At 40.3% G+C, this 18,435-nt stretch overlaps 1 protein-coding gene across 2 annotated transcripts in view; it reads left to right on the forward strand.

The window, feature by feature from the left end:
• The first annotated feature begins 983 nt into the window (after nt 1-983).
• Nucleotides 984-18,435, forward strand: part of LOC132457580 (mitochondrial amidoxime-reducing component 1-like) — a 32,221-nt gene continuing 14,769 nt past the window's right edge. For both annotated transcript variants that reach the window (XM_060051835.1, XM_060051836.1), the window contains exon 1: nt 984-1,238. In XM_060051835.1, coding sequence (XP_059907818.1) covers nt 991-1,238 — 248 coding nt within the window. In that variant the 5' untranslated portion in view covers nt 984-990. The remainder of the gene's footprint in view (nt 1,239-18,435) is intronic.

Consider the following 18,435-nt stretch of genomic DNA (forward strand, 5'->3'; position numbering starts at 1 on the left):
TCATGCTGGCTATAGATATAGATTGATTGTCTTGGCTTGCTTGCATCCATGAAATATTGTAACGTCAAGTAGAAACACTTCCTAACACTCCAACTTGCTCCACACACACACACACACACACACACACACACACACACACACACACACACACACACACACACACACACACACACACACACACACACACACACACACACACACACACACACGACTCTCTCCGACCACATGTCACAAGATCGGTCATACTGCAGGCTCTCATTTGCAAATGCACTGACTGTGTGCCCGTCTCCGATATGCTATATAGGCCTACCTGGCATTTATTCAGTTCATGTTCATGTTATGTAATGTTATGGCCTAGCTGGCTACTGCATATCGAGGACAATCTGGGGATGAGGACATCCACGAATATTGTCGGGTATTTCGCACACTGCCATCTCAATATATAGCCTAACATATACAAATATATCACTGTACTAGCCACAAATATATTTTCCACTAGCTAGTGGTGGTCATTACATTGTAGTGAAACTAGTAAAGACAACACAGCCTTATGTTACGGCGAAACATGGAGGCACTGCAGCTCTAGTTTCGACAATGCGTTACTTAAGTCTGGTCTTTCTCTTCACTGATTGGTTAGACAGCCTTCAAACTTAGTGGTCAAGCAAAGAAGGGGAGGGGCTCGTTCTGCATACCTAATAGCCGGAGTGAATAACTAATAGCCGGAGTGAATGACTAATAGCCGCGGCTATTAGTCATTCAAAACTGTACGGAATCCGTACGGAATACTTGCCAAACCCGTACGGAAACCGTACGGAATCCGTACGGAAACCGTACGGATTCCGTACAGTTTTGCACTTTTACCGCGCCAATCTAGGTCCGGATTGTGGCCTTCTTGGCTTTCCATAAAGTTACGCCTCCGACTACATGTTACGCCTCCTACTACAAGTTACGCCTCCGTCTTGCAGGACGCAGACAGACCCAACTCCAAACATGGGCTTCGAAAAGCTTTCGATTGCCGCAATAGCGCAGAATAAAAAGCTGTATCTTGTGGTCGGAGGAGCGGGTGCTGCGGTGGTCTGCTTGAGTCTGGCGTGGAGAAGTTTAAGGAGTAGAGAAAAGGTCCGAGTTGGAGTTGTATCGCAACTTTTAGTTCACCCTCTGAAGTCCGGGAAAGGCATCTCAGTGGCTTTTGCAGAATGCCACCACATCGGATTAAAACATGGAGAACTTATGGATCGGTATGTACTGGTTCTAAACTAAAGGAACAGTGATTGGGGACAAATGAGTGACAGCGGTTTGGGACTAATGAGTGACAGTGGATTAGGATTCATCATTAGCATTTTCTCTAGGTTACGCATGGACAGAACTTTGCAAACAAATGTTGCGCTGTTGAACATCGTGGGCTGGAAATGTTGAGTGAAAAGTATCCAAAACACGTTATATAGATCCGTATATCTATATGGACGTGACAGTCTTTTGTTGATTTCGTAGTGGGCCGTTGTGTTGCAAAATCAAAACGTTGCCCATTCTGCGTTGACGAACCGAGCTGGAGGGGGCACTCTTGCGTAACTGGGTCCACAATAAGTAATCTATTTTCCAGACAGAGAAACACAGAAACACACACACCACACACTTGTATAATGTATGGTGGTACTAAATATAGTATTGTTTTACTACACCGTAAAAAATATCTACTTGGTTCTACTTAAAATCATAAGTTTCCCAGCTGCCTTCAAAATTTCAAGTAAAAACAACTCATTATTTTGAGTCTAGTTAAGCTTTAAATTGCCTTCTGTAAGTCAACATGACTGTACATTTATTGTTGCTTCAACCTTGCTTTGCAAATTCAAAATAAGGTGGACCAATTTATGTGCATTCTGTTGACTTATCCCCATTAGTGGCTTCAACTTTGTAATTTCCATTAAATAATGTCATTGAATCAGCTAATCAAGTTAAGATTATCTATAATAATAATGTCTTGTTTTCACTTAACAATTAACTATAAAAACACACAAAGATGTGGGCCAGCACAATGCACATTTCCAAAATCCTTCCGAAGTCCGGTAGTTCACTTGTACTGCCAACAGAGAGTATCATTCCCTTTGAATACTGCATTCCAGTTAAGAAGACAGTATGGGGTCAGTTTAACTGTGCACTGTAAAAAATAAAAAGTTGAGCAAACTCAAAATTGCAAGGCAACTTACTGCAATCAATTTTTGAGTTTTGAGCCCATCAAAAAGGTAATTTTCTTCTTTAGACAAACTAGAAAGTTAGTTATACCAACTTTTATATTTTACAAACTCAAAAAAATAAGTCAGGGGTGTTAACTTAATATTTAAAATTAAGGTTAATATCATTTAAAAAAAAAAAACATTTCAAAGAATGCAAAACGAGTTTTAAATTCACTTTATTAAAATTAATAATTTGAAACTTCCATTTTACATTTCTGAATGCCAGACAGCAATAGAACAAGCAACATGTAGCTAGTTCAGCAGCAGAGAATCGCTGTCTAAATGCAGCAAACCAAAGTGCAGAACAAGTTTGACATTATGGTCAAACTTGTTCTGCACGAGACGGGAGCCCAGGTTAAATGGTGATGCAACTCTCGTGCCTCATACACCGCACAATCCCGAGAGCTGCCTTTATTTAACACACACTTGTAACACACAGCGCACCGCACACCCAACCAACGGACATGCAAGTCTCGGTAACGGTGGCGGCAACACTACGCACAATAAACAACACACAAACAAAAAAGACCCCAAACCCGTTAACCCAACTTAACCTAACAGAAAAAAATTGACAAAAGGCAATAAACCCCTTTTTCCCAACCGGCATCACGAATACCCAGACTCCCCGGGGGGTAGTGTCGAAATGCGCATGTGCACCGTAGTTGGCCCAGCCTCAGACAGAGTCTGACTTAAACCTGTGTGTCTTGCTAACAAAGAGACTACAGTGAGCCCAACTCTTGACCCAAAACTCAACATTGTTGGTTGGACTAAATTGCATTGCACAGTTGACATGAATACCTAATGTTTTATATTTATTTTACTCAGCAATCATAATGAGACCAACAATTTTAAGTTTTCGTTTTTACAGTGTGTCAACCTCACTGAATCTATTCAAGATTGCTAGTAACACCACCATCTAAGACTTCCAGGCACACATCAGTCACTTTTGCTGTCTCAGTCTCAGGCTTGAAAATGCTGGGCATTTCAAGATAATATGCAAGCATAAGTTGGTGTCTTGAGGCCAGGGTAAGCAGAATGTTTTTAAAGTTATTGGCATCACGCACTACCTTCTTAAAGAAAGAATGTTTTGCCTCAAACCTGATTGTCCAACACTCTATTAAGGGTCCAAACCTTTGAATTAGGCATGGATAATGCTCAATGAAGTGATGTTTGGGGCGTAACTTGTAATCCGGGAAAACTGTCAGTAGTAACTGTCTATGATCGGATATTTTGGACTGCAAATAACAAAGTGAGTCTAAAGTGTAAGATGGAGTTGCCAAGAGCTCAACCAAGTCTTTCAGTTCAAGGACTATTTCCCATGTTTGATCCCCTTCTGGAACACGGTGGCCGATAATAAGAGGAAGGAAACGCACAAGACTCCAATTACCGTGGCCATTACCACCCACAGTTCCATTCTTTCGAAAAGTTTAAGAAATTTTCTGAGGACAGTTTGTCTTATCAGAGAATTTAAAAGGGAAGCTCTGTATTTCACTATTAAGCTCTTCTAATCTGAAGTACTTCTTTGAAATCAAATTGGCAAGGCACAGACTTAGTTCTACAGGTACAATCCCTTCCAACACATCATGTAAGAAATCAAGTGGAAAGCCAGTGCATGTGTGAAAACCTGTCAGGCTGTTGAGAGGGCAGTCTCGTTTAACACCATCTATACGAGCCACATCCAATGGGTGTGCTCCGTGTGGTTTGACTCCCGGGTGACCTGGTTGACGCGCTGTGTTGATGTTTCCATTAGCCTACTATGCAGCTACGTGAAGCAATGATTGATCCGTGCGATCGTCTCCGGTTTACAACCCGTTTATTTCCTCCCAAACGTAACACCAATTGCAATGTAATACGGAATGCATTTATAGATCATCAGTGACATAACAACAACATTACTTTCTTGCGGTCAAAAACCGTATGCCCTTCCGGGGTCAAACAACAGAGGTACCCCAAATGACGTCCCTTTTACACCTGTACCCGCAATACTGCAACACCACTCAGTGGTCAACACAGACATTACAACATAACTGAAAAACAGGAAAATGGCTCTTACACCATCAACAGACGCAACGTCACTCTGCTTCAACACATTTACAGCTTCATCAAATGACTCTGGTGACCTTAAAACAAAGTTCCCAGTCATCATCCCACGTCTGTATGTCTTGACTAACTAGACAAAACCTACAAAACTTTTCAACATTGAAAGACTCTTGGAATCCACCAAAGGAATGTGCAGCTATGTTGTCAGCAGCAACAAACAAGATGGTGCCTTTAACATTAAACCCTAATTCGTCTACAAACACACCAACTGTTTCCAGATATTTAATATCTTCAATCAGTGGCCTCAAAACACTATCATAACCATAAATCGGTAACACTTTATAATAACTACACACAATTCATCATTTATTAAGCATTTTTTACCTATTGGGTAATGGTTTGTTCACCATTAGTTATTTATTGTTCATACATAACGTATCATTAGTAAAGCATTTCTTCACACAGTTATAAATGGGTTTGTTCATAGTAAATAAGCCTTCTAAAAAAGTAATTTTACCATTATTATCTAGGTACTTAGGAATGTATAAGGCCGGTTAAAACCTGGAAGTTGATGATTAACAGACTATCTAGACCTACATTTGTTCATGCCTTAAATAAAATGTTATGATTTAGAAATAGGCCTCAACTAATAGCTGGGGTGTTAATACATATGTTACAAATACTTACCAATTAGGTTATCCATGATTAATTCATGAGTTACTACGGATTAGTTGACTACATGGTGTGAGCCCATCTAAAGTGAGCACTTTCTATGCTTTACAAAGCATTTATAAATGAATTGCAAACATAACCTGGACACAAATATGTATTATTCTATTTGGACATGCCTTCAGAACTATGCCTACGGATAGTTAGTGTTACTGCATCTTTAACAAGCACTTAACACTTCAATTCATGATTAACTCATGAGTTACTACTGATTAGTTGACTATATGGTGTGAGCCCATCTAAAGTGAGGACTTGCTATGCTTTACAAAGCATTTATAAATGAGTGGCAAACATAACCTGGACACAAATATGTATTATTCTATTTGGACATGCCTTCAGAAATATGCCTACGGATAGTTAGTGTTACAGCATCTTTAACAAGCACTTAACAACACTTCAACTCATGATTAACTCATGAGTTACTACGGATTAGTTGACTACATGGTGTGAGCCCATCTAAAGTGAGGACTTGCTATGCTTTTCAAAGTATTTATAAATGAGTGGCAAAAGCTAGCAGATACCAAAGAGACACAAGTAAAATAAGTATTATTTTAAGAAAAGGGAAAGAATTGTCAAAGTGTTGAAAACGTACAAATATTTATTTAAAACTAAATACATTATAATTATTTTCAACACAAATTGTGTTTTTAAACAGTGACTAAGATCACACCCCAGGGGGAAAAAAATAAACTGAAAATAAGCTATGAACAATGGTATTGAACAAACATTAAAAAAAGGCAAATTACAATAAATAAAAAAATACAATTAATGTTGACATAAAATAAACCAACAACAATATAAACACATGCATGCACAATTCATTAACACTACCTAGGCCTACTTATATTTTTTTGAGATGTCGTGCATTAGCCGACCAAATGCACCATGGTGGTGCTTTTTCGCCAGCCACTCGTTCCACTCTATGAGGGTCAAATGGTCAGAGAGCAGACTTTCTGACCGATTGCCCCTCAGTCTCCATATCTGCTCCTTGTAAGAGCGCCAGGCCCTCTCCACGTGCTGAGTATGAGCCCCCGTACGCGGATCAACATACCACCTACTGTGATTCACAGTATGATGGTGGTACCCAAGCCCTGAGAGTACACGGTAGGAACGCCATTCATCACTTATAATTGATGTCCCTGGTCTGACATGGTGAACTATTAAAGGCACGAGGTGCCCCCTGGATCTCTTCTCCACAAGGCGCAAAACTGGCCTCCTTGCCTCTCCATTCACGCCAAGCATCCCAAATACCCACTTCCGCCGTCTCCACCCACCAGCCATCCTTCCTCTTCCATACTTATACAGGAAAAAAACAATACCGATATAATCAGTTATATATTTTACTATTATACAATCATATTACTATAAAAAAATAACTAGATTAACTACTGTTTTTCACAAGTATCAAAATGTTGTAAACTAAAGCTAAAAACATACCTTTCGTTTGTGTCGAAAATGGCTCTCATCAATAGCTACAAACTCCCTTCTCCCACCAATCTGCTGACGTGTCCGCCTCCTCAACCTCTCCATCGCAAACACACATGCCTCCCTTATTTTTTTGGCCATTTTGGTCAGAGTGGCTGAACTGGCTGCAATGCTGTCTTCCATCATGTCAATTCGTCTAAGTCTAAGACCCTGTGAAAATCTTCAAAGGTAAATAGAAAAAATGTTGTACTGTTAATACATTTAACACAATCAAAGGGACCAGCAAAAAAAAAAACAATACACTGTATTGTTCCTTCAATAATTAATTCAGCTTGACTGGCTTAAAGTCTTGCTACGCAGTTTCTTAGCTAGAACATTTATTTTGTCACATACAGCAATCATCTCCTAACGATCCACTAGCTGCCTGTCCGCTGAATATGCTAGCTCTCTGTTTTGTTTGAAACATCAACAGCCGTGACGGCACCCAAAAATAATTCGAGAACCTTCAACATAGAAATGTGGTTAACATCATATTCAGACAACCAAGCACATATTAACCGAGCACTCTATACTATTCATTTTGTTCTTTTATTTATTTTTAAAAAGAAAATGCTTTGCATGTTTCAAGTACTCAAATTATAGGCTCTTTTTCTCTGTGTGTTTTACTTTTCTACACTTCCTCTGCTCAAGTGCATGGTGCTATTTCAAAAGGTCCTTGCTCACTTAACTGCTGAACTTTAAAGGCTCTCTGTCTCTACTACCTAGCAGCCACCATGTCTAGCAACACAACAGTCTTTCTACGCATTATCTGTTTTAGCTTTCAATGACATGTTAAGTCACTTTTGCATTGTCATGCACTGGTAATTCCTTGGAATAACATTTGAAGTTATTTTTGCTAATAGGGTTGTATAAAGGTGGTTATATTATATACCTATTGTTAACCTTACACATAACACATAACACTAAAAAGTACTAACATAGCCAATAATAACAAGCAATGACAAATATAATGTTAACTCAACAATAGCACATACATTACAATAATACGAATAATAATGCAATCATAATACATTGAGTGTAGGCTTAAACATGTTCAGCTACAAAACAAATAGTAATCAATTAAAATAAAAAGGTAAAACTATAAAAAGTTAATAAAAGTATGGCTCCATAATCAATTACATTAACAGAATGGCGAGGTGATTTCTTAAAACTCAAATGTATTGCTTACCTACCTGTACATGAATTGCATCCAATTTTTCAGAGAGACCTTTGAATGACTGAACATTGACTTATGCCGCACAGATTTTTGTGTGGGCTTTCTGTAATGTGCAGCCCGTCGACAGATCCTAACAAACAGTAACATACCGTCGTTGTTATTTAGAGAGGTGCATCATACAATTAAAATACAATCAGCACAATTGTACATGTCCCCATATTTTACTATAAACTACAAAATACATGATAAGGAAAAGGGAAGCAGTCGTTGCTTATGAAGTGAGCTGAAACATGTGTAAATGTGTAAATAAATGAAGGCAATCTTTCCCAGCACACTGTTTAGAGTTACTTTCTTCAAGTGTGCAACATGTGCACCCCAAGTAGGCTCAGTCTAGTCCCATATGAAGTTGAAGAAATAAATTACTTCGTTTTTTTACAATAAAAAATTGCAGCATATCATGCTATTCAAACTGAATGTATCTCATCTCAGCTATCCCTTTCTTACCAAGCATATTGGTCCACACTGTTTCCTCTTCTCTTCAGCTCCATGCCATGATAGCATTTACTGCATTTCATTTTTCTTCTCAAAAGTTTCTTCCTCTGAAACCACTTAATAAGCTTCCAAGCATTTTGTTTAGAGACTTCCTGATGTAGAAGGTTTCTCACACTGCTGAATCTTGTCATTGCACTGGTGAATGATGCCGCCAGGATCGTGCTGCCACATAATCTAACGCCTGCGTTAAGTAGGAATAGCGTCATCAACGTGGGACAAAGAAAGGTTTCGCGCTTATTCTATAGTGATATAGCCACCTGTTCCAGTTGGTGGACAGTATCAGTAATAATGGCAAACAGAAAACGGATACAGACCAGAGGAAAAAAACATGTAGAGGAGACAGAAGCGGAAGGCAGCAGTGTTGGTGAGTATAAATATGTGTTTTTGTTGTTTTTTTAAACCCACATTGATTGACAATGAGGTAGATTGCTTGCTAGCTACTTATACAGTACAGCCACATATAGTAGCTAGCTACTCATATGCGGGGGCACTGAACTGCATCAGCAATTTAATGAATAAGAAGTGAGAGTTTACTGTAGCCTAACTACCATGGAACGTCAACAAATTAATTCAGCATGTTTCTCCTGATTTCAGCAAACCAAATTAATCTTGTGAACGTATTATAAAGACAGTATAAGATAACCGAATGAAAACCTCTGAATGCAGTCTGTAATGAACTAATTGTATAGTATTTCACACTGCATACCTGAACAATAAGCTATACAGGCGTTAGAAAAGGAAATTGACTGAAATCCATTAGTTTAATTTCTTTCTGTCAGATGAGGTTACTTTAATAGGCTAACAGTTAATGTTTTATAGGCTACTTTATGAAACCCGTGCTTGAATAGAAGAAAGACATTTTACTGAATTCCTGTGATTTGTCCAGTGTCCAGTGATTTGACTTGAATTAGATGTTCTACATTCATTCAATAATGACATATGTATTTATTTTAGGTGCGTCAGCAGCCCCCACAGCACAGCTGGCACTAAACAATAAAGCACATGAGTTGCAGATGTGCAAAAAGAAAATGGAATGGCAGAATGACTGAGAAAATAGAGGAGTTGACCAAGGAGAGAGATTTCCTCAAGGAACAACTAGTATCAGGCAAGTCTCCCAACAAAATGTTTAGTCAAAGTGTTGGTTTGTTTTTAGTAGGGTAGAAGGAAGGCATTGCGTGTCCTCTTCGCCTCCAGTCCGCCACAGTCATCTGCCGAGTGGTCCAAGAATGTGGGCTTTGACTTCGAACTTCGTAATTCGAATATAATTCGAATATCAAAAAATAAATCAAAATTCGAACAAATATTAGGCAGCCCTTAATATTCGAACCTGTTATGGGCAGGCCAAGAGGGAGAGACGTCGGATTACCTGACGCAGTCTATTCATAATATTGTAATGACCACGGAAGAGGCAGTGACTGAAGTATTGATTAGACAGCGATTTATTAGAAACCTAATAAACCGTTGGAACACGCAAGACCGGTAACCATAGCAACGCCGGTAAACCAACCTCGCAAAACCCAATCCAGGGCTGAATCCGAATGCTCATTCTTATAGTATGCATTTTGTAGTACACCACAAATATAGCGCGTCCGAATGCTCAGTACGCATTGTGTAGTATGGAAAACGTTAAAGAATGCGTACTACCGCCACAGTATACAACGGTAGGTCCCTACGCTATCCCACAATGCAACCGGAGTCTGGTAACGAACGAAGAAGAGATGGCTGACCCGACACTAAAGGTACGGCCACACCAAACGCGTCACCTGCGTACCACGCGTATAAAATCGGCAATTTTTCCATAGGGAAGCATTGGTGTACGCGCGTATGAGGTGCGTACAGCGTATCATGCGTACCAAGCAACATTTTACTCGCTGTAGGGGCGTATGAGGCGCGTACATATACGCGCGTATATATACGCGCGCACATATACGCGCGTACACATACGCGCGTACATGTACGCGAGGAGTTCAAAAAATTGAACTTTTTATGCTCATACGCGCCGCAATAGCCAATCAGCGTTGAGCTTGACCCGACGTCACTGGCAGAGAGTAGTGAGCTTGGACAGAAGCATACGGCCGACATCTTTCTTTATTCTGTGTGGAAATAGTAACATAGTTACGCCATTAAATGCTTTTATGGAAACATTTCTAGCGAGAAATGTGCATTTTACTTTCATAATGTTCGCTCGGTGAATGTGAAGGATGTTTGGTTTGATAGTTATGACGAAGAGGGAACGCTCCGTTCACTTGCATGGACAGAGTCTCTGGTTACTAAAGCAACCTCAACGTCTTGGCGGACTATATATCTGCTGATCAACACTACGAATGCTGGAAACACACCAGACACACCATGTGAAGTTATTTAACCCGATTATTGTTATTTATATCCGAGATTACTTAATCTAACCCGATCTAAACTCTATCACCCAAACACGGCGACGTTTGGGTTTCCTACCTCGGACTCCAGAGCAGCCATGTCCATGGCAGCCACGGCCGGCAACTTTCTTTATTCTGAGTGGAAATAGTAACATAGTTACGCCATTAAATGCGTTTATGGAAACATTTCTAGCGAGAAATGTGCATTTTACTCTCATAATGTTCGCTCGGTGAATGTGAAGGATGTTTGGTTTGATAGTTATGACGAAGAGTGAACGCTCCGTTCACTTGCATGGACAGAGTCTCTGATTGCTAAGCAACCTCAACGTCTTGGCGGACTATTTCTCTGCTGATCAACACTACGAATGCTGGAAACACACCAGACACACCATGTGAAGTTATTTAACCCGATTATTGTTATTTATATCCGAGATTATTTAATCTAACCCGATCTAAACTCTATCACCCAAACACGGCGACGTTTGGGTTTCCTACCTCGGACTCCAGAGCAGCCATGTCCATGGCAGCCACGGCCGGCAACTTTCTTTATTCTGAGTGGAAATAGTAACATAGTTACGCCATTAAATGCGTTTATGGAAACATTTCTAGCGAGAAATGTGCATTTTACTCTCATAATGTTCGCTCGGTGAATGTGAAGGATGTTTGGTTTGATAGTTATGACGAAGAGTGAACGCTCCGTTCACTTGCATGGACAGAGTCTCTGATTGCTAAGCAACCTCAACGTCTTGGCGGACTATTTCTCTGCTGATCAACACTACGAATGCTGGAAACACACCAGACACACCATGTGAAGTTATTTAACCCGATTATTGTTATTTATATCCGAGATTATTTAATCTAACCCGATCCAAGCTCTATCATCCATCCAAACACGGCGGCGTTTGGGTTTCCTTCCTCGGACTCCTTAAATGGTCAGATACGCGCGTATCTGACCATTTTTGACACAAAATGGTCAAGCAACATTTTCGCTGCGTTACGCACGTACATGGTACGCGAGGTACGCGCTTGGTGTGTTCGCACCTTAACAGCGGCTTAGAAAGACGTCGTAGAAAGCGGCGAAAAAAAGAGATTAAAAAAGTAAAGTAAGTAATTAAGTAAAAAGAGACATTTTTAATTTAATAGCAACGATGACAAGACGGAAAACAGGTAACTTATCAAGGTAATTTTGCCGGCATCTGAGGGGAGATACGTCATATCCAAACGTCCGGTGGAGTTTCAGAGGCGTTCTACGCATAGCTGTAGTACGGTGAAGTAGTAGACACTGAACAGAAATAGCATGTACTAAGTATTCAGATTCAGCCCAGGTCTTACTGAAGGCATTTAATGGTCAAAATAGTATTAATAAATATTCGAATATTAATATTAATAAACAAACGAACTTCGAATATGATTTTTGGGCCAAAGTCAAAGCCTCCATATTAGCAGATTCACACATTCCCTTTCCACAGTCCATCAGGTTATTGAACTGCTGTTATTAACACACAACCGCAAACTCATGATGTTAAAGTCTTCGCTTAGTAAGGTTCTGGTTTAAGAGGCAGTCTTTGCTTTCATCGGAAATAGTACTACTATTGCTTGGCAGCAGGCTACATCTATCAATTAATGAAAGGAACGTCTGACTCTCAGTCTGCGTGTGTTTGTGTACCTGTTATTCGCATATCTCCCGAATACAATTTACATTAGTATTGTGATTGTTGTTTTAACATTCACATTAGTGTTAAAATTACTTTAAAAAGTAGTGGGGGAAAAAGTGGGACCATGAACTTGCAGGATCTGGCTGTGCATTGTATGCGTGCACATATGTGTTGTTATGTATTATGTGTTGTGACTTTTATGTTTGTATTTTAATCTTTTTAAACAGCTCTTAAAAAAGATGAGCCCAAAGCAACTGCCGGTTCCAGTAGTGTCTCTACACTGGACTCATCTTCCTCCGAGATGAGTTCAAAGAGTACGGACTCAGAGTCATCCAACAGCTCATCCTCAGGGGACAAGAAGAGGAAGAAGAAGGGGAAAGGGAGAAAGAAGCTATCCAAGAGGGTTAAAATGGAAAAAACACTGCAAAGAGGTTAGAAATACTAATTTCACCACTTTCCACTCACCTGGGTGCTAGATCACTCCTGGTTCGCTGTGTTGTGTTCTCCAAGCTGGCTCTTCCCATATGATGTGACATTGCTTGTGTGATTGTTTCTAGCACTCACACAGTGAATTTTAGAGGAATAGCTTGTGGTCATCTCATATTCTAGATTGAAATCAGATTTAAGTGTGTAGCTGACAAGCCACACTAGATTCATAGTGTAGTGTAGTGTGTGTGTGTGTGTGTGTGTGTGGGGAAGTAGATTTTGTGTATGTGTGCTCCTTCACTCTGTGTGTGTGCTCCTTCACCCTGTGTGTGTGTGGGCATTCCACCACTGTAGCTTCTCCTGCCTCTCACCGGCAACACATACTGAGCATAGTTGCCGTTGTGTGTGTGTGTGTGTGTGTGTGTGTGCAAGGAGATAGTGTGTGTGTGTGTTAAAGATGAGTACAGTATGAGTACAGTAATATAAATGACAAAACTCCTACTATAGATAGCACTAATTGTATGTTCTCTTAATTGCAGCCCGGAATCCCGAGCAGGCTTTGGCCCGGTACAAAAAGATTCTTAAATGCTACAAGAGGCTTGGAACCATGTCTGGGGCATTTCGAAAGGTCGGTGTTGACCGTAATACAGTGGTGGTCAATGCACCAATCGCCGAGCTTTCCATTGCTGCCCCAGACCAGTACAAGGAAGCTTTGAAAACGTATACCCATTCCACAAAATTGAAAGCATTTGCGGAACACTGTGCCTTGACAATTCTAGGCGATGTAGAAATAGTTGACTCAGTCAACACGCTTAAAGCCAGTGGTAAGCTGCTACCACTGAAAAAGAAATAATTATGTGCATTTTGTATTATGCTTTACAAGTGTTCCTGTAAAGTAATTTTTACATTTTCTGTACAATACCACTGTTCATATTTTATCTGTATTTTTTTGTTGTGTGTTCTTTGTTGAAAAGAAGAATTTATGTAGTTTAAAATAAATATTTGTACGTTTTCAGCACTTCAGCACATAGCTTCTTTCCCTTTTCTTAAAGGTCCCATGACATGCTATTTTATGTATTCTTTAATATAGGTATTAGTGGGCAACTAACACAGTATTCAAAGACGTTCCCTAAATTCAGCCGTGGTGCAGAGTTACAGCCACTCCGAGCCAGTCGCACATTGAGCTTCCCCCAAATGCGCTGTTTCGGTGGGCGTGTCAAGGAGGAGGGTGGGGGTGTGGCCCTGAGCAGCTTGCAGCCACCATGCGCTCTGTTTACAGTGGATGTATCGCAATGGCGAGCTGCACACAGCCTTTAGCCGTGTTCTGTAAATATTCTAGAACACACGGGAGTCCTGGAGCTCTATATCTAAATATTATCATATAGCCTACACAGATATCTATATCATATAATATATATTATCACGGCCAAAAGCTGTGTGAGCCGATATTATGAATCTCAAACGACCGCGTTGGGTTCTCCGACGTTCCTGGTTCTTCAACGTCCACATCAATGTGAATACACACACTGTAACGCAAGTGTTTCTTGTCGGTTCTTTGACGTGTCTTGTATTTCCACAACGAGACTGTCGTGGGGGTTATCTGAGCCATGGTTGAGAAGGAATTGGGGGAAAGGAACTTTGATTTGACTCGCTGAAGTACATGAACTGCGACATGCCGCCGGTTGCCGCGAGGCACCATCGCCCGGCAGCGGGCAGCCGGCAGCAGGCAGCGCGCGGTTCAGTCGACTTCAGGTTGATGTGAAAGTGGAAGAACCAGAGACGTCGCAGAACCCGACAAAGTCGTTTGTGATTCATAATATCGTCTGGAGGCGCACACAATATGTTATATGATATAGATATCTATGTATATGATATTATTTAGATATAGAGCTCCAGGACTGTAACGCAAGTGTTGTACACTTCCTTGTTATTTGGATAACCGTTCTGCTGTTGGTGTGACGTCGGACTCTCGTATCTGGTATTTCTACAACGAGACTCGTATTGGGGGTTATCTCAGCCAAGGTTGAGAATGAATTGGGGGAAGGAACTTTGGCTTTGACTCCCTCAAGAACATGAACCACGACAAGGAGGAGAAAGGGATCTTTGCCGGGCAGCGCTTATGCACCTCCGCCTCCGGCGGTGGTCCCTCAGCGGGGCTCAAGCGGGAGACATTCGCCGCCAACAATCCCTTTCTCCTCCATGTCGTGGTTCATGTTCTTGAGGGAGTCAAAGCCAAAGTTCCTTCCCCCCAATTCATTCTCAACCTTGGCTGAGATAACCCCCAATACGAGTCTCGTTGTAGAAATACCAGACGTGTTATGCGCCATCACACCAACAGCAGAACGGTTATCCAAATAACAAGGAAGTGTACAACACTTGCGTTACAGTCCTGGAGCTCTATATCTAAATAATATCATATAATACATAGATATCTATATCATATAACATATTGTGTGCGCCTCCAGACGATATTATGAATCACAAACGACTTTGTCGGGTTCTGCGACGTCTCTGGTTCTTCCACATCAACCTGAAGTCGACTGAACCGCGCGCTGCCTGCGGCCGGCTGCCCGCTGCCGAGCGATGGTGCCTCGCGGCAACCGGCGGCATGTCGCAGTTCATGTACTTCAGCGAGTTCCTTTCCCCCAATTCCTTCTCAACCATGGCTTAGATAACCCCCACGACAGTCTCGTTGTGGAAATACAAGACACGTCAAAGAACCGACAAGAAACACTTGCGTTACAGTGTGTGTATTCACACACACACATGTGGCGCTCGCACGGTCGAGTCTCATTGGCGGGCCAACGTCTCTGGGCGGGCCAGGCAGAGTAAGGGGAGGAGCTGAGATTCCTCATGACGTCATGAGCACAGATTTCCAAATCAGCGCGCTTGAGCCTCCGTTTTTTCAAAGGCGAGCAGAACAGCTAGTGCTCGTTTTACACCAAACGCAAGTTTTAGCCACTGGGGGACCATAGGCAGGCTAGAAAACCTCATAAATTGAGATTTTCATGTCATGGGACCTTTAAAATAATATTTTGTTTTAACTTGTGTCTCTTTGGTATCTGCTAGCCACTCATTTATAAATACTTTGTAAAGCATAGCAAGCCCTCACTTTAGATGGGCTCACACCATATAGTCAACTAATCAGTAGTAACTCATGAGTTAATCATGAATTGAAGTGTTGTTAAGTGCTTGTTAAAGATGCTGTAACACTAACTATCCGTAGGCATATTTCTGAAGGCATGTCCAAATAGAATAATACATATTTGTGTCCAGGTTATGTTTGCCACTCATTTATAAATGCTTTGTAAAGCATAGCAAGTCCTCACTTTAGATGGGCTCACACCATATAGTCAACTAATCAGTAGTAACTCATGAGTTAATCATGAATTGAAGTGTTAAGTGCTTGTTAAAGATGCAGTAACACTAACTATCCGTAGGCATAGTTCTGAAGGCATGTCCAAATAGAATAATACATATTTGTGTCCAGGTTATGTTTGCAATTCATTTATAAATGCTTTGTAAAGCATAGAAAGTGCTCACTTTAGATGGGCTCACACCATGTAGTCAACTAATCCGTAGTAACTCATGAATTAATCATGGATAACCTAATTGGTAAGTATTTGTAACATATGTATTAACACCCCAGCTATTAGTTGAGGCCTATTTCTAAATCATAACATTTTATTTAAGGCATGAACAAATGTAGGTCTAGATAGTCTGTTAATCATCAACTTCCAGGTTTTAACCGGCCTTATACATTCCTAAGTACCTAGATAATAATGGTAAAATTACTTTTTTAGAAGGCTTATTTACAATGAACAAACCATTTATAACTGTGTGGAAAAATGCTTTACTAATGATACGTTATGTATGAACAATAAATAACTAATGGTGAACAAACCATTATTTAATAGTTTTTTTAGAAGGCTTATTTACTATGAACAAACCCATTTATAACTGTGTGAAGAAATGCTTTACTAATGATACGTTATGTATGAACAATAAATAACTAATGGTGAACAAACCATTAACAAATAGGTAAAAAATGCTTAATAAATGATGAATTGTGTGTAGTTATTATAAAGTGTTACCCATAAATCCTGACATGCTCAACCTTGCACAGTAAAGCAAGGCAGATTTCAAAGTCGTCAATATACAAAGTAATAGCTACACTTAGTTCTTGACCTGAGAGAATTACATTTGATTTATAGAAGTCACCATCCAGAAAAGACTTGTACTGGCCAGACTATTCAACTGGTTTGTATTCCCTTAATTCTTGCAGTACCTCTTCTCTTTTAAGAAGATTGGAAAGTAACTTTAGAATGGGGATATAGACAACAGTATAAGACTTTTCTTGTCTGTTCAAAAGATATTCGACATGCTCAATGACAATAAAGTTTTTTTTTATAATATGACTCTTTTGTAGTCGGTACCTAAAGATCCTTCTCTTAAAAGGAAATTAAGGGGGTTAGCACTTTGAAATGCTTCAGTCAACGATGTCAAACATTCCTCAGATGTGTAATTATGCTCCTTCAAAACATTCTCAATTGACTCCCTAGTTATTTGTCCAGCATGTTCTCCAATATCAAACAAATCATCGACAAGTTCTTGAATTGCAGACTTAAAGACATGAAGGACGGCTTGCAGTCGAAGGAAAAGGGATGCAATTCGGCGCTTAACTGACTTCTGTGTAGGCTGAGAGTCAGGTTCAGTCAATGAATCATCTGGCGACTCTAAATCAGAGTTATCCTGTTCATCATTGACAGAATCTTGACTGGGACAATGAAATTAAATCAATAATGAAATTATTGAATGTAGAAGCCTGATGATGTTGAGCTTTGAGCAGTAAGATTTAAAAGAGCACCCCACAAACGGGCAATTGAAAGACTCTCTAATTATCAAATGTTTCTTTAAATGAAGAAAATAATGTTTGATGTTGCTTGGCGCTGAAAAAGTACAAAGTTCACAATGAAGTTTAGCAAGGGGACCGGTTCCTTGTTTGTGACCCTTCAAATGTTGCACAAGTTCCACATGGGATTGAAAGACGGTAAAACAATTAAGGTAAATACAACTAAAACCAGTTTTTCCACGTCCATGCTTGTCCTTGTAATGATTTACTATAGTCTTCTGCTTGTATGAGGCAAAATGGCAAAACTTACAAGTCTACTTCATCCAACGAGTGAGTAGCTGAGCCTTCACAAAGCACCTGAAACACACATAACAGACGAAAAGCTTTAGGTGATGTGAATTGCAAAAATGAACAAGAGCACATCTCTAGTTAAGTCTAACTAACAAATTGGATTCATGAATTACTTCAACTCATTATTTTGACTCCAATTAGAGTGCATAGACCAGGGGTGGGCAACTGTTTTAGTCCGAGGGTCACACTTTGGACATTGCAATTAAACATAGTTACACGATTAAATATGATATTCTGCCGTTCATTTTGATTGGGTAAAGCTATGTAGGCGGCCGCAGTGTGCGTTCGTAAGTTGTGTCCACAATCGCAGGAATTTCAATTTTTCTGTTCCAAGTGGTCGCCTGAGTTTGAGGGAGGCTTCCCCTTGTGACCGCCATGTTTCTGTTCTGCCAATTCATTCTCAACCATGGCCAGTCTCTACTTGTTCTGGAAGTACCAGAGACGTCAGAGAAACCGATGCAGGCGTTTAGGATTCATAATATCATCTGGAGGCGCACACAGTCTAGAACACTCCGGGCGCACGTCCTGGAGCTCTATATCTAAATAAATAAGGGATAATGCCCGACGAGGTGTCCATTATCAG

This window comes from Gadus macrocephalus, chromosome 5 (genome assembly GCF_031168955.1).
Source record: "Gadus macrocephalus chromosome 5, ASM3116895v1".
Taxonomy (NCBI): Eukaryota; Metazoa; Chordata; class Actinopteri; order Gadiformes; family Gadidae; genus Gadus; species Gadus macrocephalus.